The sequence below is a fragment of the Acanthochromis polyacanthus genome, chromosome 6 (genome assembly GCF_021347895.1).
Source record: "Acanthochromis polyacanthus isolate Apoly-LR-REF ecotype Palm Island chromosome 6, KAUST_Apoly_ChrSc, whole genome shotgun sequence".
In the NCBI taxonomy this organism is placed as follows: Eukaryota; Metazoa; Chordata; class Actinopteri; family Pomacentridae; genus Acanthochromis; species Acanthochromis polyacanthus.
In genome coordinates, this window is record NC_067118.1 from 37,077,449 (window position 1) to 37,095,084 (window position 17,636).

The 17,636-nt window shown below is 44.6% G+C and overlaps 1 protein-coding gene across 4 annotated transcripts in view; it reads right to left on the reverse strand.

Annotated features, from left to right (window-relative positions):
* znf385a (zinc finger protein 385A) overlaps positions 1-17,636 on the reverse strand; it is a 61,131-nt gene that overhangs the window by 22,786 nt on the left and 20,709 nt on the right. The window contains exons 1-2 of one of the 4 annotated variants that reach the window (XM_051949773.1): positions 11,072-11,090; positions 4,999-5,150 (exon numbers count right to left, since the gene is read on the reverse strand). In XM_051949773.1, coding sequence (XP_051805733.1) covers positions 4,999-5,076 — 78 coding nt within the window. In that variant the 5' untranslated portion in view covers positions 5,077-5,150; positions 11,072-11,090. Of the gene's footprint in view, positions 1-1,600; positions 1,717-1,876; positions 2,296-4,998; positions 5,151-11,071; positions 11,091-17,636 lie in introns of those variants that run through there. The other 3 variants (XM_022199272.2, XM_022199273.2, XM_051949774.1) reach the window with 3 other exon arrangements.

The window sequence follows — 17,636 nt, forward strand, 5'->3', positions numbered from 1 at the left end:
GATCTTCACCACAGGCAACTGTCTGGCACATTTCAGTGGCTAAAGCAGGCTATGGTGATGAAAATGATGTGGTAAAGTGTGGTTTCGCAAAAAAGAACAAAGAAATCGAAAACTTGTAGCCTGAAAAACAAAATTGCGAAGATGTTTTGTTTTGAATTCATAAGGCACTGAGGGAATGTTCCAGTTAGTCCTCCAAGTTTAATGCAAGCCTGTTGGTTTGAAGCCTGACACACTCCCAGTGATTCAGTTTGCTTCATGCGTTTAATTTGGCTAATCACCAACCTCTCCCTAAAGCTGTCTTACACTCAGACACATAGTCTCATCTAATATACAAATGGCTCAATGGCCTGAGGCGTGACCGAGAAAAATAAAGTCGCAGAAATGAATAGTCTCAAGAACTAGAATTTTTGCACAGTGCTTGTTACTTGGCAACTCCAAAATAATGGTTAAAAAGAAAGAAAGATATGGGGAGGAGCCCCAGGACATTTAGCTGGGTGGCAGAACAGTAGAGAAACACACCATCTGGAGTAGTGGATGAACTGGGATGAAAAGAAAAGGAAGGAGAAATGGGAGAGAGTCCAGTTAGAGACAGAAAGAGAGCAAGAGGCCCAACCCGGACATCCTCACATCGCACATTCTTATCTTATTTGGCTCTCTTTCCCGTACTCCACGTTCCACAACTCCCTCTATTTCTCTCCCCAGAAACAGCCTAAAGCAAGCTCTGCGGCTGCTGCTGTGAATTCAGATGGAATAGGGAGTTTGGGGGTGGAGGAGATACCGAGCAGTGACGACTGATAAGTGTCTATGCAGCTACACAGCAAGAACTGCTCAACAAGAACATGCATTAGCCAATCCAAACCAACAAAAAAATTAAACACAAGGACTAAAATAAACCACCCTCATCCCAAATCCTTCTAATATCTGTCATATGTTACCGCAACTCCATGCTCTGGGTGTCCGTAATGTGACCCGCTAGCCAGTCTCTGAAGCAGGTTTAACGAGAGGCTGAACAGGCCTGCTGGAGTAACTGTACACATGAATCATGGGCTTCTCATCAGCCAGTCAGTCCAGTGTTCTGGGTGTGGGTCAGCTATGATCCTTCCAGTTGATTCAGCTGTTAAAAACACAGTCCATCTGCCAACGAGGCTTTTTGGAAGGCAGCTCACATGGCCCCTCACTCAGATACTCTCCAAAACATGTTCTCATGAAATCGGAGCAACGCACGATGATGTAACTGCAGGGGGATTTTCCAAAACTCACTCACATTTTTTGAGAACACCAGCGACTGTACTCCAAATTGACTTTGTCCAGTAATATCCCTAAAATCCAATAAGCAAATGAAATATATATATAGTCATCTTGAAAAATAATGGAAATTTCCTGTCACTTGAAGTTTGAATGCGGTGAGAGCACTGGCAGATTTAAGCAAACCACACAGACCGCTGACTTTTGAATCACTCAGTGAACATGTCAACAGCTTTAAGAGCATCCAAGTATCAGCTGGCAGTGCACACAGACATTCACCTAAACTCACCAGCATCCTCTTTTATGGAGCTAACTTTGAACCTTAAACTATTTTCACCCACTCTTTATTGCTTACCAGCCTTTCTGCTTTCGCGTTTGATCAGTTCTCCGAAACAAAATGTTTGGAATGGTTGATTTCCACCCGTGAAGAATGCACCACTCTGTGATTCTCAGTAGAACCACTCTGGCAGTCACAGTGAGCTCGACGCTGTGCCAGATAAAAAGCAGCCTTTGAAGCACAAGTTCTGCAGAGCTTTTGAGTTGTGCCCAGATGAAGGCACAGTTGGGTGGAAAATAAAGAGGGGGGGGGGGGGGGGGACTGCAAAGAGCTCCAAGAATTGATGCTACTCACCTTCTTCTCCTCCGTGTCTGTAGAAGCTTGAAGCTGCATTGGTCCTCCTGTGTGTGTGCTGCGGGCCGAGGTGTGTGTTTGGGTCCCAGCATATGCGAGGCTGAGAGTGAGTGGTGCACCTTCCTCACTCATTCAGCTAACTGGTGGGTTGTATATGCTGAATACAGACTAGCTTACAAAAAGAAAAGAGAAAAAAAACACCACTTGTGCCTAGTGATGCATTGCAAACTGAGGTTTCTTTGCTTTTCCTCCTTTAAGCACACTCTGCTTCTCTTTAAGATGCTGCAACAGAAAGCTCTCCCTTACTTACTCCCTTACTTACTTTTTTTTTCAGCACATGATCATCGAGTGCCTTCCCTTTTTGTCCAACCTCCTCCTCCTCTACTCTCAACTATTTTCTCTCTGTCTCACACTTCCCTATAGTGCATTTCCTCTCATTGCTTTCCAGTTTTCTCCTCCCCTTCTCTCTTTCTCCCCCTCTCTCTCCCCTTTCTTCATGCATACTCAATCTTCCCCAGATGCAGCCAGGATCGTGTGTCCTACTGTCCTCCTGCTTGACTCTCACTCTTCTTATCAAATGTCATTATCAGCCACCGGAGCCTTTGCATTGCCCACCAACCCCCCCTTCAGTCACAAATGAATAAAATGAGATGCTTTACTTGCAACAGCAGTTGAAAGGCTTACATATTCAGCCAGGCCTACCTGCACGAAAGAGGTGTTATGACTAAGGAACTGGATCGAATACATTCTAAATGGTTGATTGCTCGTGCTGCTGAAACCTGCAGAGATGATCAGTCAGTTGGTCTGGGGAAAAGTGAGTGCCGCAAAAATCAAGTCTTTCAGAAAGAGATTGGAAAAAGAGATAAACGGAGGCTGGATGACAGATGAGATTCAACAGGTGTGCTTTGCATGATTAGACTCGATGGAAATTCCTGATTTTGCAGCCTTGTAGTAGCAGGCCTACGTCAATGCAGGCGTCCAGAGGTGTGCGAGCATGCGTCTATACCCGAACCAACTGCTGCAGATAAATAATTCAGCCTCGTCACTGTCTACGGGCACATTGAGCGAGACAGGCAGGTAGAGGACAAATCACATTAGAGGACTATTAAAGCTGCATACGGCTTTAGGAGAGACCATTCCTCTGCTACGGGGCTAATAACCCTCCATGTGAAGTGGAGTCTCATTAAGACTAGACAAACTCAGCACAGATCACTTATTAAGACTGAATGAAGGAATAACTAGCTGCCAGTGCAGCGCAGGCTCATTTCTCAGTGTTATTGCTGCTATAATGCTGCATCTTTATGGAAATATTATGCGTATTAGATTTGACACAGTGTGTTGGTGCAGTAAAGGCAGTAGGAAGCATCTAAGACACCGGAAATGGTATGTAAAATAACCCTAGCTCGCCCTCTGTTCAAGTCTAACAAGCCATAAAAACACAGTCTGCGATGTAAACAGAGCCGCAGAAGCTTTCTCTCTTACACAAGGTCTTCCTCTATAAACACACTCAACTACACAACACTAAATTAAACATAAAGCATCTCTGGGAAAAAGCTGATGGCTATCACTTCCTCCATAGCAAAGACATTGAGACGGAGCCTTCATTTGCAGCATCCAAAGTAGTTTCCTTTTATTCTCCATTTTTACAGCATACTCTACACGCCGCAGATTCAGAACAGCTGAAATTGTACACTTCAGGCACCGAACGATCTTTTCCTAGACCTTTAAATCAAATACCAACTGTACTATTAGGGTGGGTGTCCCAGTCTATCATTTCTCTATTGTTTTTAATGCATTGCAGTAAAATCGTTGAGTCCCGTTTACGTTTGTGGTAGTGTGGAATGAAGCTGTAAGGTCAGAATGTCCTCCAAGCCACTCCTATGGCCCCATCTCCTGGCCACAGAGCTGTAAAACACCAGTCACTGGGGGCTGCCTCGCAGTCTTCGGCAGCAACAGCTATTAACATTCACAGCGTCCCTGTGGACCTTCAGACATAGTTAACGTTCTGAAGAGGAGGATGGGGAGCGGAGGCATGTTACAGAATGAGCGAGACAGAGATCCAGAGGGAGCGTTGCGGAAGCAGCAAGACAGAATAGAGAAAGAGCAAGCAAGAATGATTTTAGGGCTGTGCTAACAGAGGAAAGAGTGGAAACCGAGTGCCTGCCTAATTTCAGCATCTCCATTAATCCCTGTCTGCTGGGTGTAGTGCAGTTTGGTGGAAATGCTCCCACTTATGTCATGGCCCACCGAGGGCTATTAAAATGACTTTTATTGTTCGAATGTGTTTAACAGTGTCTGGACTCATGTTACTGTAGCACTATGCATGGTCAAAGCACACGCCAGATATTTCTAATTAGTAGAAGGAGGGTTGCTATTTTGCCCTTTTGGAAACTGCAGCCAAATATACCAGTCTGAGACACGCAGAGGATAAAACTCTGCTGCAGACGTGGCCCAGGAATAGCACTGCCCCAAAGAATACATACAAAGTTTACATGTATTGCTGACGAGAAGTGTGCCAACAACGGTCAACAGAGTCTGGAGGGGAAAGCCCCACATTACGCTGAGCTGGTGAAATAGTAAAAGTCTCTACGGTCTAATCTGAATGATCAGATGTTAGTTAGAGCCTGAGGAAGAAGGAACAGGAAGATCCCGCTCTGTTAAAATAAATACCACATCAAGCAAACTGTGGTGTTTGAAGTACACACAGTTATAAGGATGGCCTTAAAACTGCTCTTTAATTCTTAAAGCTTTGATTTAAGGAAGTCCAGAGTGTGTGCACATGAAATAATGCAGTCTTGGGAATGCCCTGCCTCCCCAGTATAAAGGCCTGACTGGCTCAGCATGCATTTTTAATGCAGCTGTAGCAGCAAAACTCAACAATTTAAAGGCACACTTAAAAGCCAGCTAATGTATTTAAAACTAAATGTTACACACATTTAAATATAGTACTGAATGTGGAGTCATAAAGGAGGTAATAATAGTGTAACCTCCTGCACGTAGTAGGCTGCAAGGTTCCTACATTTTGTGGTGGAAGAGGTCTCTCATGTGCTTTCCTTACTGCAGTGGATGACTTAAAAGACTGCAGTGTGTGTGTTTGTTTCTGTGTCTGTGTCGACTCTCACCGTGTTGAAGTTGTGGAAGAGGCTCATGCTGTGCGGAGGAGGGGGGGTTTCTATGGGGAACTGCAGGAAGGGCTTCATGTCCAGGTGGGGCTGGATCACCGTAGGGGTCCGCAGGAACGTCGGCACTGCTGCCCCAGCCCGGTTGATGCCTCCTATACAGAGAACAAGACAGAGGCAGAGATACATAACTATGCAAGCTATTTACTCATAGGTATGGATCATAAATAAAACAGACAGAAAAAACGTCATGTGTAGCTTATGGCAGATCAGGTGTTGTTGTTTCCCGACACATGCGGCTGAATTCCAAAAAGCACAATGGGCTATAATTGCGCTGCAAAAAGCAATTACTTCTCTGCGGACAGAGCGAAGCTATGTGACACCCCAGAGCAACATGCAATCTCCTAACTGTGAGAAAAAGCTTGAGCTGTTGAGGACGTTCCAATGATTGCTGTGGACAGACAGTCTGGTTTTCCTGACAAGCTGACAAGACTGAAGCGTCAAAGTGTGGCATTACTGCGCACAAAAAAAACGGTGCGGCTTTGCGGACTCTGTAGAAATCACCTCGCTGGAACATTTCATTATAGTAAAACATTCACATCAAATGAAGCAGGAATGCCGAGGAGAAGAAAAGAATGGCACAGAGGCAGTGGGGATTCCTCTTATCCACCTGCCTGCCAGTCTGCTCCTCTCTCCTCTCCTCTCCTCTCCTGGGAGGCATCTGCAGCTTGATGATAATGACTTTCATCTCAGCATGTGTTGCTTTATGTCATCCCGACTTGTGCACTACAGTTGGATCTCTTAGTTGTTTCTAATTATGCTACGAATGAATCATAGACTCTGATTCCTCTACTCGTGCCTGACACATGCTCCCCGGCTTTGACTGTGCCTAACATGATGGTGACTTTTGAGTTGAGAAACACATTACTGCAAGAGTACCCTGCACACACTCACCCACAAGCACACAAACATGCACTAAGCTAATGTTTAATTCTCCTTTAAAAGCACGTGAGGCTGTCTTAATGATACACGGCTCCCTATTCTCGTCATTGCTCCCATCTGCCTCCTCTTCCTTCCCTTCTCCTTATCCTCCCTCGTCTCCTCTCTAACCTCTGTCAAGGATGATAGTGATGGGGCCCACACAGCAAAACTCAGCCTCAGCAAGCTCTTAGATTAAGCCTCTTAATATCCGCAACTGGATTTCTATGGCTTTCAAATTCCTCCGAGACTTAAAGCTCTGCCGCTCTCCTTTTTGGGATTGCTCTAAGCTGCTCCCTCGCTCCGTTACTTGCTGTCCCTCGCTCTGCTGCCTACTGCAATGCAATTCTACCTGCCTCCACACTTTCACATGGTAATTTGGGCGTTATTTGACACCTCTGCATTTTCATCAAGCTTTGCGTCAACTGAATATGATCAGAGAGGAATGTTGTGCCTGCCACATGGAAGAATTTGATGTTAGCAGATGGTGTCTTGAAAAAGTTTGGATTAAAGAAAACAGTGAGCGAAAGGGACAGAGAGAGAGAGAGAGACTTTGACAGGCTGGAGTTGGAAGTGCTGCCTCAGCTGCCTTCTGCTGCGCATCTGTAAGCCTCGAGGTAGGGAGGACTTCATCATTATGTCTAGTTTGTCGTGTAAGTTTCCCCCACTGAACAAGCCACAAACGTACACATGCATGAATACACAAACTCATGTTCACACACACAGTTATTCTTCCACCATGAGAAACAAGTTAGAGGCATTATGCCTGTTGGTTTTCCAGCTGGTGCACTGTACTTATCGTAGCAACACAGGATGACTCTGCAATCTTAAACCCTGCGTTGTCGCACAAGAGCAGTTATGCGTGCATTTGAATAAAATATTTTTAAAAATCAGTGTTGTTGGGATGTTTAAAATATGCAGTTTCTCAGAGGTACAAACATGCAGTTTCCAGTCTGTTAAGCTCCTTCTAAGAGTAGCTTATTGTGATGACAGAGAGTGGGAGGTCCTGTAGCTCTTCTCTCTTCCACCTCTACCTCCATGACTGATGAAAGCAGCTCATCCTCTGGGATTGCGCCACTAAAAACATGACTAATACACCACCTCCTGACTACATTTATCATAAGTCTGTACAATGCCTTGCTACTTGGATGCAGTCTTGGTGCAGGCGTGTGTGTGTGTGCGCTTCTTTTGAAAGCAGTGACACTCTGTTAGCTGAAATTGCACAGTAGTAATACTAGCAGCTCCCCAATGAGTCTGCACTTGAACATGGAGACTGTTGCTGGCAGCGGGTCAGGGAGTGTCTGGCAGGCAGACAGAGAGATTGGCTGACCGGAGAACTGAACGTGTCTCCGCAGCAGCAGGAGGAGCTGAAATGTGAGGAAGTGAATGGAGCTGAGGAGCAGACAGGAGTGAGGAGCAGTCGTCCTTCGAGCAAAGGCAGAATCTGTTCCATCGGGGATGTATGAGTGTGTGTGTGTCCGTGTTTGGAGGCGTGTGCGTTTGTCAGTGTGCATAAATCAGCATGTGGCTGCAGCGTATAATTACCCCATTAATTTAATCTCTCTTTGGGGATCTTCTCAGAGTGTAAATCAGACAAACGGTTGTATGGTGCAGGAGTGCAGCTGTGTGACCTCCACTGCATTGTGCGCATTGTTTGTGCAGCGTGTGATGCAACGTATGTTGGTTTGTAATCTCACTTGGCTTGATTCTGTGTAATGAAAAAATCCTGCATTAAAAATGACAAAAGATTAAAATGATCCATTGACATGCAACAGCAGAACAAGACAAGTGCATGACACAATAAACCACCGCTAGTGTTTACATAACACTGCTGCTGTAGTCAGACTACATGTGCAGCTTCAACAGAAGTGCTGAGTTTATCCACTGATTTTTGATGCACTTGCTCCAGCTACTTGAATGTGAGGATTTGCTGCTTTTCTCTCTTTGGCAAAATTGATAATTTTTTGGGTTTGTAGGCTGTTGGACAAACAAAGCAAGCAATTTGAAATCACAGCTGTTGGCTTCAGGAAAGCGTAATTAGTATTTTACTGGAATTTGTGGCAATTTTAAGGACTAACTTTCCTGATTAACTGATAAATCCAAACCATTAAAGAACAGAAATCCTTGACAATCGACAATGAAATAACGGTAAGCTGCAGCCCTGAGTAATGCTAAAGCTAACTACTGCATGCAGAATTAAGTGAAGATAAAACAGTGTCTTTACTCTGTGTATTCAGATATTCTCTTCCTCTGCTCTGCCTACTGGCGGTTGGATCCTGATCTGTGTGAACGTCTGTATGAGACAAATTGACAGACAGGCCAGTCTGGAAGAGCTGAGAGGGCTTGGACAGTGATTTGGATGTTGTTAAACCTCCTGACATGCCAGGAATCCTACCAGGCTCACATGGGCCATAATCAGAGCTCTTAAACTGCCTGCGGGACATCGTCAGGAGGCTCGGTGTTGCAGCCAGTGGCTTGTTTGAAGTGAGTGTCTCTGCCTGAGCTTTTATGTTCGGTCTTTGTCAGGACCGTTATGGACCTTGATTCGAATTTTGATTTAGGTTTCGGCTAGAATCAGCAGTGAGAGCTGCGGACTGCATGTTAATAATGGTCTCCCCAAGAATAGAAGACGTAACAGGAAGAAAAAGCGACTAATAAGGGACAAGACATGCTCACTGCAAGTGGAGGCAGGGAGGAAACGGTTAAAAATGAAAAGTGCTGCAGCATAGACGGAGTGTAGCGAAGGAAAGAAGGAGGGTTAAAATTAGAGAGCAGGGAGAAGAGAGATCAAAGGCGAAAAGCGACTGATTCTCCTATTTGGAATAATTCGCAAGCCTGCGTTGCCCTGATAAATCTGCTATTGGCCACTTTCCCGCCTCTACTTCAGAAATACATGTACACACAGACACACACAGACACACACAAGTAAATTCTCCCCAGTCCTATTTCTCCATGTGGCACATTTAATTCCCTAACTTTATGTGTGTGTCTGTGTTTGGGATTGAGCAAGTGGAGGCAATATATAAAATACAAGCAAAGTGCAAATAGCCGATGGGCTACAGAACGTTTTCATATGGTCACTACCTGTTCCTGTGCCGATGTTTCCCATCTAATACAAGAATTATGAACCAGTGCACTAAAGATAGAGAAAAGAACAGCTAACTCATGCATAATCAATCCATTCAATCGAGGGAAAACAAAATGCTTAAGGAGGTTTCACGTGACACATGAGGGGCAATGTGCTGTTTTGTAAATCATAAAATATAATTCCATCAATATATGCATATAAGGTTATTATGCTCATGCAGGGCTTTGTTCACTTTAGTGAATGTCTAACTCCTGAAAAAGCTGATGTGGGGAAAATCTACTGACAAAACACCATGGGGTGTTTTCCTTGCCGATGCTGCAAGACAAAAAGCTGTTTCTAGAATCTAGGCTAAGAGAATCTTTTCATGTCTTGAGATTATCTAACAGGCTGTGTAGGTTGTGCCACACTGTGTTCAGCCTTCTTTCCCATGGGCGTTCGGTGCATTCAGGAGAGAACAATGGGAGCAGGGGAGCTGGCAACAGCCATGCTGGACAGGCACAGATGTGCCAGGGTTGTTGGCAGTGGAGGCAGGGAGAAGGAGGAGGTAACAGTGAGGCTGCCAACTTGCCTTTCTGCGTGCTGTGAAGCGGGCACCTGTCCTCCTCATGGCCCAGAGGGAAGAGAGACACTGGGACTACATACTAGATTTATAGTCAGAGCTGCTCATATGTTCCATGTTGGAAAATTACCTTCAGACACGCTGATGAGATTCAACACACAGCACCTGACTGGGATTAGCATAATAAAAGAGCAACTCACAAAGATTTTTTGCCATCTTTAACTTCTGTGCCAAGCAGTAGCTGTGGTGATTAACAGTGCAGCGTCCATAATTTACTTTATCGACCGAGTGTGTGGGGCACTTTGAGATTTCTGACTAACTGTTGGCTCTAAATCCTATGAAAAACCTGCCCTCGGCTTATGTATACATTATTGAGAGAACTCTAAGTCAGTGAGATGATTTAAAGAGACTTGGAGCGGCGCTGAGAGTTTCCTAAACATAACCCCAACATAGTTTCTCATCAAACCTTCTTTTTCACTTCCTTTCTCACACATGCACCCTCGCACCAGACTCGAACTGTAGAAACATTCCCTCAGTCCTAGTCTGACAGTGCAGAGGATGATTGCTGCTTGCACATCGACTAACCCATTGCAGAGACGCATACTGGAGCTGACAGACTATTTCATAACCAATAAAAAAGAACTCTAGTGACCTAAAATGACTGTCTCATTATAATTACAGCAGTCGTGGTCTTGCATGCCTGTTTTGTCCTTTCTAGTCTGCTATTTCATATTTGTCAGAGTGTGAAACCGATGGCTGGCCATCTGTCCGTCCATCTTCATTTCTCTTGCCATCTCTCTGTCTCACCTCTCTGATTCCTTTCCTGGTCTCCCTCATGATCAGTTCGGTGTGGATTCTGTGCCGTACACAGCTGTGCCCAGGTCTACAAGAATAGCCAATTCATTTCAGCCGTGGACGCAGCATGATAGAATGTGAACACAGAGAAGAAGAGGAGGGAGAGAGAGAAAATTTGACCCTTTTTCCATTCCTCATTCCCTTCAAACCTCTCTCTCAGGACACCGTGTCTCCCTTTCACCTGACTACAAGCGCAATCAACAGGATCATAGGCCTGGCCAAAAGCCCTGCACAAATGCACAGAGAAAAAAGCAGCGACACACTGAGGTCGGCTGATTCACAGCAGAGAAATGCACGCACATCAAAGACACGAGTATACGCACGCACACACTCTTCCGAAAGACTGAATTTACTTTTTCCCTAACACCCACTTTCACCTCAGTGCACCCACTTTTACAGATATAGAGGACTCTGCAGCCAGGCCCATGAAAGGAAACATTCCCCTGACTCACACGTCTCTTTGGCTTTATAGCTGTGCCCATCATAAAGCAGGTTCTGTTTTAAGTTTACCTCCACACACACACACACACACACACACACACGCACACACACTCTTTCGCATTCATTTAAAGCGCCAGATCAGCCTGATGTCTCACCTGTCACCGCAAGATCTTGCAGCACAAAGTACTGTGCAGGTCATTAGCCCCGAGAGTTCGTCTTCTGGCTGTATCCTGAGCTGCTTACCTGCCTGGATGCTCCCTTCACAGAGAGAGCTGTGGCAGCAGCATCCTAACTCCAGATAGCTGCCTCTGCTTCCACTAGGAATTAATTATAGACCCACAGGTAGTGATGTGGTACATCTGAGAAAGCACAGAGTGTAACGCGCCTCGCACAGTGCAACGAGTCGCACGGTGAAGTTTTCCACCTTCATGTCGACCCTAAGTGACCACAAGAGTGTGCTGCTGTACCCCTCTGTCACTTTCAAAGGAGTCACTTCCAGTTCTTATTTTTAGCCCCTCAATGTGATTATGAACTGCGAGTTCCCATCAAACTTTATCTTCCCCATCTTTTCTAATCACGGTATGCTAATTTCTAGCATCCTATGAAGGTTAATACATGCAGACAAGGCAGGTGGATGGAGATAAAGATCTGTTTGATTTGCTGCCTGAAACGGCTGCTGTTATGCTTTAATGGGAGGATTATGCAGGGAAAAGCCGGGAAAGCTGAAACTTGTTTCGTTGCCACAAATGCGAGTTGGCTTCCCCTTTTTGCATTCGTGTTGCGTGTAAGGTATGTGTGTGCGTGTGTGTGTTTGTCTTGCTGACGGTATGTGTGTTTGTGTATATTCGGTGGTGTAAAAAGGTTATGAGCGCTTAGTCACAGTAAAATGATACAGTGGTTGCTGCTCAAGACTTCAACACAGTGCTAAGTATTAGTTGGAACATGCCCCAAGTCCTTAATCCAAAATACTGTGCATGTCCTGCAATGAGACTTAAGAACACACACACACACACACACACACATTCTCAACTCCCATATAGTGGATGCCAGCGGTGAAATATTTTGGGATATCCAAATGGCGAAGAAAGCTGTTTCCGAATTCTTTTGCTCGCGTCAGTGCAGAGAAACTACACAGCTTTTAAGCGTGTGCACATATTTCTGCATTGGTGGTGGGGGGTTAAACTTTCTCCAGTAATTGCAGGTCTTTTGGATTTTACCAAACCTACCAATTTGGAGAACAGCTATTTCACTAATTTACTGCACTGTAAAGTACAGGCTGCAGCATGTATGGTATTATGCTAACTTGCTGGTATAAAGAAAAAGAATAATGCCACTAACATGAAGGTCAAGCAGAGTTGAAACAGCTTCTAATGAGTCTTACATGAATAGTTTACATCTTTTTACAAACAAATGCAAGTTCATCACCCCTTTCCCGATAATGTAAACACACAAAGGAAGCTCAAGCTGTTCTCTTTTGCCATCTTAATTCTACAGTAGTCCATTTTGAAAGTAGATTTTCCACATTTAACAAGTAAAACCAGGCACACATTGCTTCATCAAAACACACACAATCATACTTGCACTAGATATACTTCAAGGTAAACCTTCCGTCTCTCCCAGGAGGGAATATTGTGCTTAATGACAGACTGGATGGAGTTGTAATGACACCCTGGTGAGATAATATGACAGTGGCAGGCCTTAAAAAGCCCCCCCAAAAGATCCTACCTTGATCTCTCTTAAGTAGCTGAATCACGGCTGGGAGGATTTAATTGCCAGTCTGTCTCTTTGGTAGACACAGAGGAGCTGACTGGGGATTCCAAGAGAGATGGAAAGAAGAAAGACAGGCGCAGAGGAGAGGAGGTATAATGCAAAAATAATGGGATGGAATGAGGTGAGGACAGCCTGCCATTGATACCCCTGCCTTCCTACCGACCCCTGGCTGTCAAACCCACGGCCTTACAATCCACACTGTCCACAATTGTCCAGAATGTACACAAGGGCAAATGCATGTGCTTGAGCCACAGAAACAGATGCACACCCCTTTAATCCTTCAGATAAATCTCCCACTGGCTTCTTGTCAACCAGCGACTGAACTTTTGGAGGCTGTTTTTTTTTTTCTTATGAGACGAGGGATTGTTTGCTGGTGCAAAAAGAGGCACCCATACGCCGACGTGCACATACATGCACAAAGATGTAGGAAGCTGATCTCTAGAGTCACTTACAATCCATACTGTAAATGTATTTTGCAAAATCCAACCCTTCAGCTCAGACTTTTCCTTTCTTCTTATTTACACTGGATGCGTGTTACTGCGTCTGTCCATCCAGGGGCAGTAAAGGTGGGCTGGTAAAATGATACATCTCTATTATATCCCTCATACTGATATACAGTTTTTCTCTGGTTCCACCTTAAATCAATGACAGCGCTGATAATAATGATGCTTTGGTGGAGTAGCCCTGTGCTGGGCTTCGTGTTACAACTAGCACCGACCTGTTCAGGACAGGATTAATAGGCTTAATGAAAATATGTCTGAATTCTCCTCACACTCATTACATTTCAACATGATATTTATCTCCATGGCACCTTGAGTGATGCATACCATGTAATTAAGTTTGAACTATAGCGCAGGCACAAAAATGATTTTTGCAGGGCAAGGTTTGGCAAGTGTGCAGCCTCTTTATGTGTGTGTGTGTGTGTGTGTGTGTGTGTGTGTGTGTGTGTGTGTGTGTGTGTGTGTGTGTGTGTGCGGTGACGGTGAGTGTTTGTGCTGTTTTGAGGTCAATAATGACAGACAAATAGCTGTCAGGGTTAATGGGTGGGGACAGCCAGGGATGATGAGAACACGGAGAGAACAGCGCTGCCCAGCTGAACGCAGGCAGAAGCCGGAGACGAGGCGCTGCTACACTGTTCACACTGAGAGAGGGTCACAACGAGAGCACAAAACAAACACACAAATATGAGCAAACACACACCCCTCTGCGGCTGCCCTTGTCAGGATTTGTGTTTGCATTCATTCCCGTAGCTACAAACCCTAGCACCGACCCTGACCTACGTGGGTAAATAATATTATGTAGCCTTAATTTTCCATAAAAACCTGTTTCACGTAACGAATGAGCAACCAAAAAGCTGTCATCTTTTTGAGCATCTAATACGCCTGTGTGCTTGAAAGGTGGTTCTGTAAATTCTGAAGCATTCTTTTCACAGAGAATGAAAGCTACACACAGCAGGAATGCAGCTTTTTCTGTATCACTGAGAGGTACAACAAGGCTGGCACTTTTAACTGCAACTTGCCATTAACTGCGGTGAATTTAACCTGACAATAAAAGCTGAAAAACCTCTGTGAAGTAGCGTCTTTTCAGAGATGCCTTTGAAGAAAACAGGCAACAAGTATTTCATAATCAAAAGGTTTTTTCAGTGGAGTATTCCTTTCATGCCTTTAAGGTGAAACAAAAAAAATGCACAGATAAATAAGCAGACAAAATCAAACTCTGCAAGACTATCATACTAAATGTACTGTATGTGTTTGATAAACTGTAGCTGTAGGGAATAAATGACGGGCATAAGGAAGCCTAAAAGACAAACACCTTCACAGCAGACTCCATGTTCCTCCCCTGTCCTCTTTTAAATTCCCTGCTGTCTTCTCAGGTTTCTGTCTTTTTATGTATTTTCCTTTTGTAATGAATGCTCCTCCCTTGGCGAAAAGCCATTCAAGTTGGTAAGATGATCACAGATGCTGTCCAGAGGAGATGTGTCTGAATATCGCTGGCTGTAGGCAATGTCTGAGTCAGTGATGGATGGACCGTTGGAATGCTACAGAGGGGGAAGCGGGGCATTGCTTTGTTGTGTCTGTTGAAAGACAGTGATCCACCGCAGCAGCGAGAGCTTAGACCTGAGCAGAGAGGGGAGCAAATACATATTTTGTACATCACTGCACTGCAACAGGAGTGTAAAAAGACAGAGAGGGAAAAAATAGAAAAAGACACAGAAGGAAAGAGGACAAGGTGACATTCTTCGTCTGAGAATGCAGAACACCGGAACATGTACTCTTCCTTTTTTTTCTCCCTTCCCCTGCAGCCTGTTCGGATCTGCTCCCACTTGTTCCCGGCCACCCAGCCCCCACCCAAAACCCTCATTTCTCCCACGTCTCCTCCCCTTCTTCCCTTGTTCATCGCAGTGGTCACACACCCAGGTGGAACAATAGCCGGTGACTTTATTCCCATGCACCTCCCACACGCTGCTGCCCTCAGGTATGGAATTCTATCACTCAACAACAACAGGTGGATCAACCCAAATACACTTCGGAGGAGCCCAACAAAGGCGCCAGATTCTCTCTGAGATTAGACCCCCCAGCCTGAAGGGAAGTGAAAAAGTGGAGGTATGGTGGGTGAAGGTAGAGGGGGAGGTTGGGATTTTAAAAAAAAGACAAAAGTATATATACACATAAGTATATATAAACATAAAAATCTCAGGTCTCTCTCTATATATAGCTGTGCTGTTTAAAGAGCAGCGGCTATAATGTGCCTCTACCAATGTTTGCCAGTGTATTTTATTGACTTCCATTTCCCAAGGAGGGTGGACGGCGATATGCTATCAACCAAATAGAAAGGGGGAGGAGACTTTATGTGCTTGAAAACCACTGCTTTTATTTCAGCCCTGCAGTGTATTGTCTATGAATATGGTGTGCCCGAGCAAACGTCCATGTCCTCTAACACGCTGCTCTCTCGCCCTCCCTGGGCAATCCTACAACAGCCCAATCTCTTTAATTGCTGGGGAGGGGAGGCTCCTCTGTAATGTCACTTGTCATTGGTGTGACCACAAATGACACTTCAGTTTAAATCAGCACCCACCACCTCGCCTCCGAGAGCTGCGCGCTCAGAGAATCAAGCCCAGCCATCGAGCATTTTTAAAGGTTAAAGCAAGAACGGAAATGTAAAAATGCTACGGCTGTAATAGTTTGCCAACACGTTGTAGTTTGTGAGTTTGAACACATGCAAAAGGTCTCCCTACTGAGGCTGATTACCCAGGCAGAGCATTAAATGAAAGGGGGAAACCTCCTTGAACTGCATATGAGCTCATTTGTCAAAGCAGAGAGCAATGTTTTCCTTCGGTCGTCTCATGCAGAAGCAAAGTCGAGAACAAGCTTTCTGCTTTTTCACACCATCTCCCCACACCTTTGAGCTCAGCTGAGGCATATTCAGCATATTTTTCCATGATAGCGAATGATGCATTATTCAGTGACTCTGGTTGATCTTGACTGTAATAAATCTCAGGTCTATAGACACATGAACCACAATACACACACACACACACTCTCACACACACACACACACACATGTTTGTACTTCTATCTTAGTGAGGACATCCATAAGCATAATGCATTTCCTAGAGCCTTACCCTAACCTTAACTATCACAACTGATTGCCTAAACTTAATCCTTACCCTAACCAAACCTCAATTCATACCTGTTCTCTAAAAACAAGTCTTCACCCTCAAACATGGCTGTTTCAAAGTGAGGACCGGCCAAAATGTCCTCACTTTGATAGTTAAATGCAGAAAATGGTCCTCACAATGTAGCAAGTACAAGAACATACACACACACACACACACACTATGTTTTTCTATCATTGTGGGGACTTACCATTGACTCCCATTCATATCTAACCCCTAACCCTTACCCTAACCCTAACCTTAACCAAACCCTAACCAAAACAATGGCTAACCCTAAAAAAACGTTTTTGCACTTTTACTTTTTTCAGTAACAACAACATGGCCAAGAAAACGCTGTTTAAACTTGTGGGGCCCAAAAGATGTCCCCACAAGTGACATAGTTTTTGGTTTCCCTACAGTTGTGAGGACATTTGGTCCCCACAATGTAGCAAATGCTAAAACACTCTCTCTCTCTCTCACACACACACACACACACACACACACACACACACACACACACACACACACACACACACACACACACACACACACACACACACACACACACAGACAGACTTGCCTTCTCCAGTGTTGATGCATGATGAATAAAGAGAAGCTGAGCATCCATGAATCACACCTCCATGGAGAGATCTTAAACAAAGCGCACCGTGGATGAAAGGAGTGCTTGCCTTTTGAAAAGCTATCCAAAGCAGCATGGTAATGAGAGTAATGAGGATATCAGACGCCGAACGTGGTGCAATATGCTTGTTAAATGTGACAGCTGAATTACATCAGAGCTTCACCCCTGTGAAGCAAAACACCGCCGAGCCTAATATTCTGTCCTCAGTTTCCTGAGCTTGGATCGACATTTAAGGACACTTTACTGTAGTTCACTCATTATATCATCTACAGCAAGGTAGCAGAGACACCTGGTGATGTGCAACACGGCTTCAAACTGGAGAGTCATAGGATCAGGAAAGGGCAGCTGCACAGAATGTCTGCATCAAAACCACTTGACAAGCTGCAGGGAGTATCTGTACAGCCTGAGGGAACAGTTGTGTAATGTCTTGTGTAGCTCTGGAGGGAGTCTGAGGGGACAGAGTTATCTCATTTGGGTTTGGGAGGCTTGAATTAGGTTTTCACCAAGTATGCTTACGAATATCTAAAGAATTAAAATGTGGAAATGAAGAAATGTGGAAAGTAAATGAAATTGTCCATCATTAAACATCAGGAAAAACACTTATGCAATATCTAAAGCAAGTTTTAGTTAAAATGTTGACCAAACATCTGTTATA